General features: G+C 39.2%; 1 protein-coding gene across 1 annotated transcript in view; it reads left to right on the top strand.

Annotated features, from left to right (window-relative positions):
- The window catches only part of Ctr9 (RNA polymerase-associated protein Ctr9), a 346065-nt gene that overhangs the window by 150948 nt on the left and 182355 nt on the right, over positions 1-12762 (top strand). Inside the window, exon 13 of the mRNA XM_067142937.2 lies at positions 1661-1777. Within this exon, the coding sequence (XP_066999038.1) occupies positions 1661-1777 (117 nt within the window). The remainder of the gene's footprint in view (positions 1-1660; positions 1778-12762) is intronic.

Here is a 12762-nt window from a genome sequence, read left to right on the forward strand (position 1 = left end):
GAGTTCATCATTTTTCTATGTTCCGACTAACTAATGAAGTCTCCCTTGAGTTCCTGATAAACACACACAACAGGAAATTCTCCTTCACTCTTAACAATAGCTATAAAGACCAACGGTAAATTGCGTTTTAAATATTGTGCAGAGACGTGAAAGCATGATCTTGAACATGATATAAAAAAAAAAAAAAAAAAAAGGGTTAAATGAAGAAGTTATATCATGTTCAAGATCATGCTTTCACGTCTCTGCACAATATGTAAAACGCAATTTACCGTTGATCTTTATGGCTATTGTTGAGAGTGAAGGAGAATTTCCTGTTGTGTATGTTTATCAGGAACTCAAGGGAGACTTCATTAGTTAGTCAGAACATAGAAAAAATGATGAACTCTTCTCAGAAGAACTCTTAAGGTTTCGCTTTGCTTTTTCCTGCCTGCTGGCTCTTCAGAAATGTGTGCGCGTGCGTTTTGTATTCAGGAATCATTCAAGGCGAATATTTTCGCACTGCAAGATGTGTAGTTAAGGTTATTTTTAATATGTATAACTTTTGCTTTCTCAACGATTCATTTGTTTCTATATTCGTCCCTGTTTTTATCTCCTCGTAAGATGTGTATTGTTTAATGTAACGCCTTGTGTAATATAAATGTCTACATGCTAGCCTATTTCCCACATTTTGGCTGAAGATGACGCCAAACAGTGTCGAAACTAGTTCCAAGTGTAAATATATGTTGTAAATAAACTATAACATTTTTGTATTGAAAAGGTGGACCCTTTTAAGTTTCCTATCTTCCATTCTCAGTTCAATACGGACAAAAATGAAATTCTTAGATTTAAATATCACTTGGTGTTCTGCGGATGAATATACTCTTTGGGATGGATGAGTGAAAGGGTTCTCATTGTAACCATAGGATATCACACAGATTAATATAGGAATTTGTTAGGGGCTGTAAAAGAACTTGTTACGATGGTGTTCTAGTTACATGCCGTACTCAGTATAGCGGAGTACTACTGTATAAAGTGTTTTTGTTATTTGCAAATTAATTTTGTGACATTTTACGAAATGTTATAAAATAGTTCAGTACACATGTAATTTTCCCCTGAATTTTGTTGTTAGAAAGTCTGGGTGTGGTTCTTATTTGGGATTATATGGTATATGCCACTTAATTTAGATCTTATCTACTTCACCATGGCATGAGATGATCGCTGACCCATCAATTGATTTGTTAATTATAGACTCAGTGGAAAACAACAATGTGATTCCATTCACAGACTCATTTAATACGGCAAATGTATGCCAGTGTGTACCGAGCCTAGTCACTTGGCAGACCATCTGTGGAATAGGCAGGTAAATTGGCAGAATCTTTGAACTGGACAACATTTTAGTGCGGGTTTTCATCATCTGTAACAACCAACAACTTATCCTAACAAGAAGTAGACACACTGTTTTTAGCTGTCTGTTAAGGCTCACAACTTTTCCCGTCTCTCACCACAAGTAAACTCAGACCTGGTGTTGTAAAGTTGAACACTGCATTTGACTGCGGCAGTAGACCTCCATGCTAGACAAGAAGCAGAATTCTGTCTCTCTGTGTGTATGTGAAATGAGACTTCTTTTACGTGTGTTTTGCTCATATATCTTGCTGAACATCGTGGTTTGTTTTCTTTTCAGTACGAAAACTGCTTACGGAAGTTTTACAAGTACCATCATGTAGAAGTACTTCAGTATCTAGCAAGAGCGTATTTTAAAGCTGGAAAACTAAAAGAGGCCAAGATGACTCTACTTAAGGTTAGTATGCAATTTTAAATCAATATGTCTTTTCCTAAATGCTGACCAACAGTATTATTATTATTATTATTATTATTATTATTATTATTATTATTATTATTATTATCGTATGGCATTTGCAAGCATAATCTGTAAAAATATACAATTAACATACAAATTAAAATATAGCGGTAATTAAACTAGAATGTCCAGCTTCGACAACCAGTCCACTGCACTTGGTGTCAATTCATGCAGAGTCCGTAAACCGTCCTTAAATGCTGACAGTGGACAGCTCTCAACAACATGAAGCAATGTCTGCTTCTCAGCACCACACTCACACGCAGCACTTTCACAATATCCCCACTTTTTCATCATATATCGGCACCTGCCGTGGCCTGTTCTGAAACGGTTGAGTTTTGACCACTCATGTCGAGGAAGATTGAAACCTGGCACTTTCTTCGTTGGGTCTTTAATCAGAAAGGCGTTGGTGGGTGGACATTGTTCCCATTGCTGTCTCCATTCTGCTGTTACACTGAATTTTTCATAGGAGTGTAGATCAGTCCAGAGTGGATTCCTGGATTTTAACCTCATCACAGGTGGATCTCGTAAGGCATTGAACAAAAGTGAGTTCCTGTGTGCAAAGGTCTTCTTGAGCAACTGTACTTCTGCTGCTTTTCTCCTCAGATCTGGAGGAGCAATGTTTGCTAAAACAGGCAGCCACTGAGTAGGAGTGGACCTAACTGTACCAGTAACAACTCTCATGGTTTCATCGAGCTGTACGTCAATCTTGCTTGAATGTACGCTGTTTTCCCACACAGGAGCGCAGTACTCACCAGCCGAGTATACTAGAGAAAGTGAAGCAGTGCGAAGAGTGTTTGCTTCTGCACTCCAGTTGCTGCCCGCTAGTTTATGCAGTAGATTTACTCTTGTACTCAGCTTCTTTGACAGATTCGAGCAATGCTGTTTGAAGACAAGGACCGATCCAGTGTGACACCCAGATGTTTTGGGAAGAAGTTGTGGGAGACTTCTGTTCCGTTGAAAAGCACATGTAGCTTCCGATTAGCTTCCATGTTATGCAAGTGGAATGCTGTTGCTTCCGTTTTACTAGGAGTTGGTTGGAGTCTCCATTTATGAAAATAGTCGCACATGATAGCTAGGTCCTCTGTAAGTACATCCTCACAGTGTGCCAAATCCGTACTCTGAGTAATTAAAGCTAGATCATCTGCAAACTGTATCTTCTTTGAAGTTGTTCTTGGCAGGTCATGGATGTAAAGATTGAATAGAATGGGAGATAAAACTGACCCTTGCGGTAAACCATTATTTAGAGATCTCCACCTGCTTCTTTCACCATTCAGAAATACAGCAAGTCGACGGTTGGATAACATGTTGTTTAGTAAGCATGCTAGCTTCTGACAAGGGATGACTTGAACAAACTTGAGCAACAGTCCCTCTCTCCAGATCGTGTCATAGGCTGATGTAAGGTCGACAAAAACTGCAGCAGTCTTCAGTCTTTTCTGGAATCCTGCTTCAATCTCTGTTGTCAGTGTTAACACCTGATCACAACAACTATGATTCTTTCTGAAACCCCTTGCTCAACTGGGATGACTCTTTCTATTGCTTCTTGGATACGGTTAAGTATTATTCTTTCAAGCATCTTGTACATTACGCTAAGGAGTGAAATTGGTCGATAATGTGAAGCATAAGTTCCTTCCTTTCCTGGTTTGAAGACTGCAATTACTTTGGCTTGTTTTAACAACTTAGGTAATTTACCAGTTCGTAGAATTTCATTGAAGAAGTTGACTAGCCATTGTTTTGTACCAGGGCCTATGGCCTTCAGAAACTCAGGATAGATTTCATCCAGACCAGCAGCTTTATTTATCTTTATCTTGGATAGAACCTTGTCCAGTTCTTCAGTACTGAAGTCACAGGAATACTCCGGATGGGATGTCAATTGTGATCTTCTCGTTCTTAGTTGCTTCTTGACACTCCTTGCGTGTACCTTGTCCATCTTCGCTCTAGAGATTTGTGTCAGTCTGGAGGCAATGGTGTTTGAGTTCATTGGCAAACTTTTGCGTTTCATTGTAGGGTCACTACCAAGTTTTCTTATGAGGTTCCAGGCTTTACGACTAGAGTGTGTGTGAAGTCCATCTCTGCTGTAGTTCTGTGCCACAAGAAAGAAAAGGAATCTGCTTGTAGCCCTATATATTTGGTATTTTATATGGTGTAAAGGGGTGTTTTTGTGATAAGTTATGATTCGGTATTTGATTAAATATATATACAAACCCTTATTAATTTAACTTATGATTTCATGAGCGGAGGAATATGACTTTGCTTCATTACATAGGAAAACTGAACACAAGATAGGCTCTAGATCAGATATTGCACAAGCCATCCTCATGGACTTTCATGAATTTTAGAATGGTGCATTTGTACCCTTGAATAAAGAAGTAGGCTTATGCCTGGTGGAGAATAAAGAACAAATATGAAAGTAGTATGATGGACTTCATCCCGTGTGCATTTTTAATCCTTATGCATTTTGATGGGCAAAATATTTTCTGTTCCAAAACGCTCACTGTGCCTATCTGTTGACAGGGTACTGTGAAGTCAAGTTTACACTTGACTAGTATTTGGCCAAGACAGTAAACTTATCCAAATACGTCCTCAATGTGAACGTAAAATACAGTACTTAGCCGAGTGATGTGATGAGTAAAATGACAAAGTGAATGAATAGAAACCATTCCCATCTTCTTGGGCGAGTGGATGTCCCCAGAAGACTCATTGACATATTAGGACTGTAATGCTTTTTGTTGAGTGCTGGGTGCGTAAGTAAAATGTTCTTTTTGTTTCGTGCATAGTTTCTGAAGATGTGCACATAAAATTGCTTGGAAGTGGAAGTGGGTTATGCAATTAAAGTGGCTTTTCCTGTTGCTAAAAAGGAAACTGTCATGCATAACTTGTGCAGCATCCTTCATAAAAGTATCTGGTCATTGAATTTTATCATCTATATTTCTCAAAGACATATCAGGTTGTTCTTTGTTAATTTTCATGAACATTGTTTACTCTTTGGTATCTTCAATTTTCAGTTCTTGAAAATGTATAACCGAGGCTCCACGAGTACCCTTCCATCAGTCGCGCCATATCAGTGAAATACGCATGTCTTTCATCACATCATATTTTTCAAATGATAAACTCCATTAGTCCATGCTTTTGAGTAGCTGCTCATTGCCGTTCTGGGAATTCCCTGTTGGGGTTTGCTGTCTTTCTGTCCTCGTGTTTCCTATCGGTCTTCTCTTTGTATATGTGGGATGCAGCACGACCTATAGTGACGTGACAGCTTTGAGTAGGTGTGTTAGCGGCTATAAACATGGAGTGCTTCAACGCAGAAAACACAAATGACGCTGAATTAATTTGTTCAATTGTTTGTGAAAGTGTCATTAACCGTAATGATGTATCAGTGACGAGGGATTTGAAAGTGATAATCATATTGTTGAGGAAAGAGAAAGTGACTGAGAGTGGAATGGATGCAGATGACTCTTGTTCTTAGACGACCCTGGTACAACTATAGGAAAATATGGTGTGACGAATTTGAGGAAGGTGCAGTGTTCTTCCCAATTCTGTCAGAGGCCTCATTGGTCAAGCAAGAAACGCAAAGATGCCATTGGATTTGTGAAGTTGTTCATTGATCGAAGATATGCGGATGATGTACAGTATGGCACAGAATAAAGTATACCGAAATCAGTTATTGATTTATTTGACTGTATTTGAGAATACAAGTTATCAACACATATCAACACAAGATATGTTCCAGATAGGAACCACCGAACTTACGGCATCTTTCATACCTGTGCTGCAGGTTGTTATCCATCCCTGCTATTGTGTCTGGATATGGAATGAATTACACATCTGATGTTGGTCTTCAGCAGTTTAATATCTGGAGACAGTGGATCTCTATACACTTCTTTTGAAAAACCCCATTGGTGGTGTAAGGTCGGGAGAATTTGGTGGGAATGGATAATCGGTTTGTAAGGAGGTAATGCGTTATAGGTAATGTTCTCACAGTACACGCTCGGTATTCTGAGCTGTGTGTGCTGTCGTTTCATTTTGCTGGAACCTCTGCTCTGCAAAACACAAACTTCTTGCCCTTTTCATTGACACAGAAGAGAATGTTTCCAGTTTGTCTTAATTTTTGCACCAACTGTAGCAATGTTCTCTTTTTGGGAGGAGGTTTAGTGAATTCCTCTTGAAAACGTTCCAACACAATCTTCACACTTGGTTCCCCTAATTGACCATTTTGTATGAGTGGAAATAATGCTCTACAACAAATGTTTTTTCTACCAAACCTAGAGCCATTTTTAACCGCCATGCTCTGCAACTACTTCGGTGGCAAGTCAAGGACAAACTGCAGTCTGACAAATTATCTGCTCACCCACCTGTCTTACAGTACAGTGTTGCAAAGTTGTGGTAACGTTATTCTGTGCCGTACTGTTGTTAAGTGTACAAATCATTACATAGGAGATGTTCAAGTTAATTTCAGCAGAGAAAGGGATGCGAAGTTGACGGACAAGGTAGAAATAAAAGCTTTTATTTGTGTACTCTATCTGGAAGATGCACCGAGAGGCAGCATGCAGAGAATATTGAAATTGTGTGGTACGGATGGTGATGTTGGAAAGTTTAGACTTGTGATGCCATTGCAACGTTTCAAATTCCTTATCAGGTGCATTAGTTTCAATGACCGGACGTGCAAGCAGGAAAGAAGGAAAATCGATCATCTTGCACCAGTTCGGTACTTGTTCACAAAATTCGTGAGTAATTGTAAAATATATTACTCTCTTGGTTAGAATGTCACACTTAATGAGGAACTAGAGGTCTTCAGAAAAAAATGTGGGTTTTGGCAATACATTCCTTCTAAGGCAAACAAATACAGCTTAAAAATATGTGCTCTTGTGGATGCAAAATTCCTCTACTTTTATAATCTAGAGATCTATGCCAGGAAAAACCCGAAGGTTTTTATACGTAGGTGGTTTGAAAAGTCCGTGCAAAGTTCGAGAGATGGCACCACTGGCGCGTATCGAGGTCATGTTTAGTAGCATCTCTTGAATGAACGCACACCAAGTTTCAGCCATAATGGTCTATTTCTTTGTGTTTGGCATTCGTGTGAATCAAGGAAGTCGAGTGGTTTTCAAGAAATGAAAGAAAAAGAATTAACCATTACTTTTTGAAAGACAAAACGCCTCAGGAGACTAAAGAGAATCTTGATAAACATTATGGTGACTCTGCACTTTCGATTAGAACAGTTTATAAGTGGTTTCAAAATTTTCGGACTGGCAATATGGGCTCAAGTGATGCTGAGCGTTCTGGACGGCCTGTGGAGGTTACGAATCCAGAAATCATTGATCAAATCCATGATATGGTGATGGGTGACAGAAGAGTTAAGGTGCATGGGATTGCTAGTGCTGTGGGCATCTCGACTGAATGGGTACATAATATTTTGCATAAACATTTGGACATGAGAAAGCTATCCGCAAGGTGGGTGTCGCGATTGCTCACGCTTGACCAAAAACAGAATCGTGTGAAGTGTTGCGAGGATGGTTTGCAGCTGTTCCAGAAGAATCCGGAGGACTTTTAAGCGTCGTTTCGTCACTGTGGATGAAATATGGATACATTACTATACTCCTGAGACCAAACAACAATCTAAACAATGGGTTACCAAGGGGGAATCTGCACCAAAAAAGGCGAAGACAGTTCCTTCGTTCGGAAAGGTTATGGCGACTGTCTTTTAGGATTCGCAAGGGATAATCCTCATCAACTATCTGGAAAAGGGTAAAACTATTACAGGTGCATATTATTCATCTTTATTGGACCGTTTGAAAACCGAGCTGCAAGAAAAACGCCCACAATTGGCCCACAAGAAAGTCCTTTTCCATCACGACAACGCACCAGCACACACCTCAGCAGTTGTGGTCGCAAAATTAATGGAAATAGGATTCCAACTCGTTTCACATCCCCCCTATTCTCCGAACTTGGCTCCCTTGGAATACTATTTGTTCCCCAATTTGAAGAAATGGTTGGCGGGACAACGATTTTATTCAAACGAGGAGGTGATTGCAAACACTAATGGATATTTTGCAGACTTGGACAAATCCTATTATTCGGAAGGGATCAAAAAACTAGAACATCGTTGGACGAAGTGTATAAGCCTAAAAGGAGACTATGTCGAAAAATAAAAAAGGTTTACCTCAAACACGTAAGTAGTTTTTATTTTTGCATGGACTTTTCAAACGCCCCTCGAACAAAGTATGTTTTTTTAGTAAGTATCATTTTTAAATATGGCTGCTGCAGCACTTCAGTCGTCCAGAGCTTGCGTGCTCAGTACGTACATCTGTAGGCTAGCCACAAACGCCATTACGGAAGCATTCAGGTGTATTTACGTTTGTGTGTATTGAAAATGCCTCTGACAATTAACGGTCTTGCCAAGTGTGAAGTACGCGCTGTGACTAATTTTCTAAATGCCAAAGATTTGAAAGCTGTTGAAATTCATCGCAGATTAGTGAAGTGTATGGAGAACTCACTATGAACGAAGAAGTGGTTAGAAAATGGGTTAGAACATTTAAAAAAGGCCATACTAATGTCCACGACGAGAAGCGTAGAGGGTGACTGCCTGTCATTATTGAAGACTTGGTGCAAGAATTTGATGCAAAGATTGAGAAAACAGACACTTTACGATTTCATCGTTAATTTATGAGTTGCCAGAAATTTCAAGGAGTGTTCTTTATGAAATTGTGTCAGGATGCTTAGATTTTCGGAAGTTGTGCTCACGATGGGTACCGAGGAGAGCTGACGGAGGTGCATAAAACCCAGCGCATAGGTAATGATTTGACTTTCCTTGAGTGGTACATTAATGAAGGTGATCCGTTCCTAAGACAAATTGTCACCACCGACGAAACTTGGGTGGCTTATGTTACACTGGAATTAAAACAGCAATCCACGGAATGGAGATACTCAACATCACCCAAGTAGGTGAACTGCAAGCAAATAATTTCAGCTCGCAAACTCGTGTGCACTGTGTTTTGGGATAGGCAGGGTGTGTTGCTTGTGGATTTTTTTGCACCGTGGTGACTCAATAAATAATAATGTACAATGGGTGATTGTTTAGTCCACTCTATCAATATATTATTAATATTTGAATTATTTATACGCACATGTTTCGGGAGCCTTAACTCCCTTCATCAGCATATTTACATCAAAGTCTCAAGATACAACATCATATCATATTAACATTACGCATTGTCCTGTATAACCTCAAATCTAGACCAGCATATGTATACTTTGCTTTTTTTGTAATAATGTATGTTGTAACCCAATACATGGAACATAGTTAAAAACACTCTTGAACAGTTCACTCATTCCTCCTATCCTTTACACTCGTACAACATGTATCTTCACCCTGGATGGATCAATTAGCTGAATCAGACACTAATAAAATGTTACTTGTCACTGCGTGTATTTTTGCTGCCACTTGGAATCTACCATCTTATCGTCCAATTTTGACATCTTGTTGATGTTGAGACTCTTTATAGGATGCACTGATTTATTACAAAGTTGTATACATATTAAAATTTAGCCATGTATGTGCCGTCACGGAAAGGATCACCTTCATCAATGTACCACTCAAGGAAAGTCAAATCATTACCTATGCGTTGGGTTTTGTGCACCTCCGTCAGCTCTCCTCGGTACCCATCGTGAGCACAACTTCCGAAAATCTAAGCAACCTGACACAATTTCATAAAGAACACTCCTTGAAATTTCTGGCAACTCATAAATTAACGATGAAATCGTAGTGTCGGTTTTCTCAACCTTTGCATCGAATTCTTGCACCAAGTCTTCAATAATGACAGGCAGTCACCCTTCGCTTCTCGTCGTGGACATTAGTATGGCCTTTTTTAAATGCTCTAACCCATTTTCTAACCACTTCTTCGTTCGTAGTGAGTTCTCCATACACTTCACTAATCTGCGATGAATTTCAACAGCTTTCAAATATTTGGCATTTAGAAAATTAGTCACAGCGCGTACTTCACACTTGGCAAGACCGTTAATTGTCAGAGGCATTTTCAATACACACAAACGTAAATACAGCTGAATGCTTCCGTAATGGCGTTTGTGGCTAGCCTTCAGATGTACGTACTGAGCACGCATGCTCTGGACGACTGACGTGCTGCAGCAGCCATATTTAAAAATGATACTTACTAAAAAAAAAAAAACCATGCTTTGTACGAGGGGCGTTTGAAAAGTCCATGCAAAAATAAAAACTACTTACGTGTTTGAGGTAAACCTTTTTTATTTTTCGACATAGTCTCGTTTTAGGCTTATACACTTCATCCAACGATGTTCTAGTTTGTTGATCCCTTCCAAATAATAGGATTTGTCCAAGTCTGCAAAATATCCATTAGTGTTTGCAATCACCTCCTCGTTTGAATAAAATCGTTGTCCCGCCAGCCATTTCTTCAAATTGGGGAACAAATAGTATTCCGAGGGAGCCAAGTCTGGAGAATAGGGGGGATGTGAAACGAGTTGGAATCCTATTTCCATTAATTTTGCGACCACAACTGCTGAGGTGTGTGCTGGTGCGTTGTCGTGATGGAAAAGGACTTTCTTGTGGGCCAATTGTGGGCGTTTTTCTTGCAGCTTGGTTTTCAAATGGTCCAATAAAGATGAATAATATGCACCTGTAATAGTTTTACCCTTTTCCAGATAGTTGATGAGGATTATCCCTTGCGAATCCTAAAAGACAGTCGTCATAACCTTTCCGAACGAAGAAACTGTCTTCGCCTTTTTTGGTGCAGATTCCCCCTGAATCAGCCACTAACAGAATGAATACTACCCATGTAACCTGACTATTTAAGAGGAGAAAGAAAAAGGATAATAGGTAGCATCTATTATAACTGTCCAGCCCACTCCCCGCCTCTCCCCCTCCCCTTCCCCTCCTCTTAAATGGTCAGGTTACATGGGTAGTATACATTCTGATAGTGGCTGGCCGGCGAGCAGATAGGCTTCCTCCGCTTTAACAATTTATGTAAGTCCTAATAATGTATATTTATAAAATAATTTTAACATACATTTTTAACTATGCAACATAGCTTTTTCTTTTTTATAGTACTAGAGGAGCATTTGCAGAAACAACGGGAGGTTTGTTTCGCTCTGTTTTAAAAAGTCTAGTCCTGCAACAGTTGAGCATAACGTCATCTGCCCTGACGGCACATACATGGCTAAATTTTAATACGTATACAACTTTGTAATAAATCAGTGCATCCTATAAAGGGTCTCAACTTCAACAAGATGTCAAAATTGGACTATAAGATGGTAGATTCCTAGTGGCAGTGACAATACAAGCAGTGACAAGTAACATTTTTTAAAATTAGTGTCTGACTGAGCTAATGGATCCATCCAAGGTGATGATACATGTAATCAGAGTGTAAAGGATAGGAGGAATGAGTGAACTGTTCAAGAGTATTTTTAAATATGTTCCACGTCTTACGTGTTGGGTTACAACAGACATTACAAAAAAAAGCAGTGTATATAATTATGTTGGTCTATATTTGAGGGTATACAGGACAATGCTTAATGTTAATATGATATGATGTTGTATCTTCAGACTCGGATAAGGTTGATTTTGATGTAAATACACTGATGAAGGGAGTTAAGGCTCCCGAAACGTGCGTATAAATAATTCAAATAATATATTGACAGGGCAGGCTAAATAATCACCCGTTGTACATTATTATTATTATTATTATCATCATCATCATCATCATCATCATCATCATCATCATCATCATCATCATCATCATCATACAACCTGTTTTCCAGTCATTGACCGGATCAGGGATGTATGAATGAAGCACATATAGGCTGTTAGTACGATGGGGTCGCCACTCCCAAAGTGATTTATTAATGAATGATAGGTGCTATGAAATGAGAATGGAGTGTGTTGCTGGAATGAAAGATGACAGGGAAAACCGGAGTACCCGGAGAAAAACCTGTCCCGCCTCCGCTTTGTCCAGCACAAATCTCACATGGAGTGACCGGCATTTGAACCACGGTATCTAGCGGTGAGAGGCTGACGCGCTGCTGTCTGAGCCACGGAGGCTCTATTATTATTATTATTATTATTATTATTATTATTATTATTATTATTATTATTATTATTATTATTATTACAAGTTAATACAGACCAATTAAGGACCGATATGGTCAAGTTTGTCGACTCAATAAATGCCGAGACTTATTGTGGGACCTTACATAAACTCCGTTGTGCAATCGAAATAAACACATGGCATGCTCACAAGGGGAATTCTTTTGCTTTATGACAATGTGCGACCTTACATGGCTAATTGAACCCGAGACCTCATTGCTTCACTTGCTTGCGAACAATTTGATCATCCTCCGTACAGTCCTGACGTAGCGCCTAGTGTCTACGACTTGTTCCTGCACTTGAGAAAGCATTTAGGAGGTCAGTGCCACGACAATGATTACCTAAAAACGACTGTGCTGCAATGGCTGGCACATCAGGTGGCAGATTTCTATGAGGATGGAATTCAGAAGCTGGTTTTACGATATGACAAGTGCCTTAATATACTTAGAACTTACAGTGAGAAGTAGTTTAAGTTACAGGCTTACACATAAAAAAGTTTTGTTTAAGAAATTGCGTTACTGTTTTCTATATCAAAATGGTACTTACTTAGAAACCATTCTTCATAATATCAGCAATAAACCAACAGATGTAGTCAGAAGGCTGATAGAAACTATTTGTAGAACAGGGCGTAATATTACGGCAGACAACTGGTTTTCAGACATCAGCCTGGTTTTTGAGCTTCAAAAGAGAAGGCTGCCATATAATTTGAATCGGCTAAAACCAGTCCAGAAGGATCAAGCTTGTTTGCCTTCAGGAAAGAGACAACTATGTTTCTTATGTACCCATGAAATAAAAGAATGTTGTTCTGATATCGTCT

This window comes from Anabrus simplex, chromosome 3, assembly GCF_040414725.1.
Source record: "Anabrus simplex isolate iqAnaSimp1 chromosome 3, ASM4041472v1, whole genome shotgun sequence".
Taxonomy (NCBI): domain Eukaryota; kingdom Metazoa; phylum Arthropoda; class Insecta; order Orthoptera; family Tettigoniidae; genus Anabrus; species Anabrus simplex.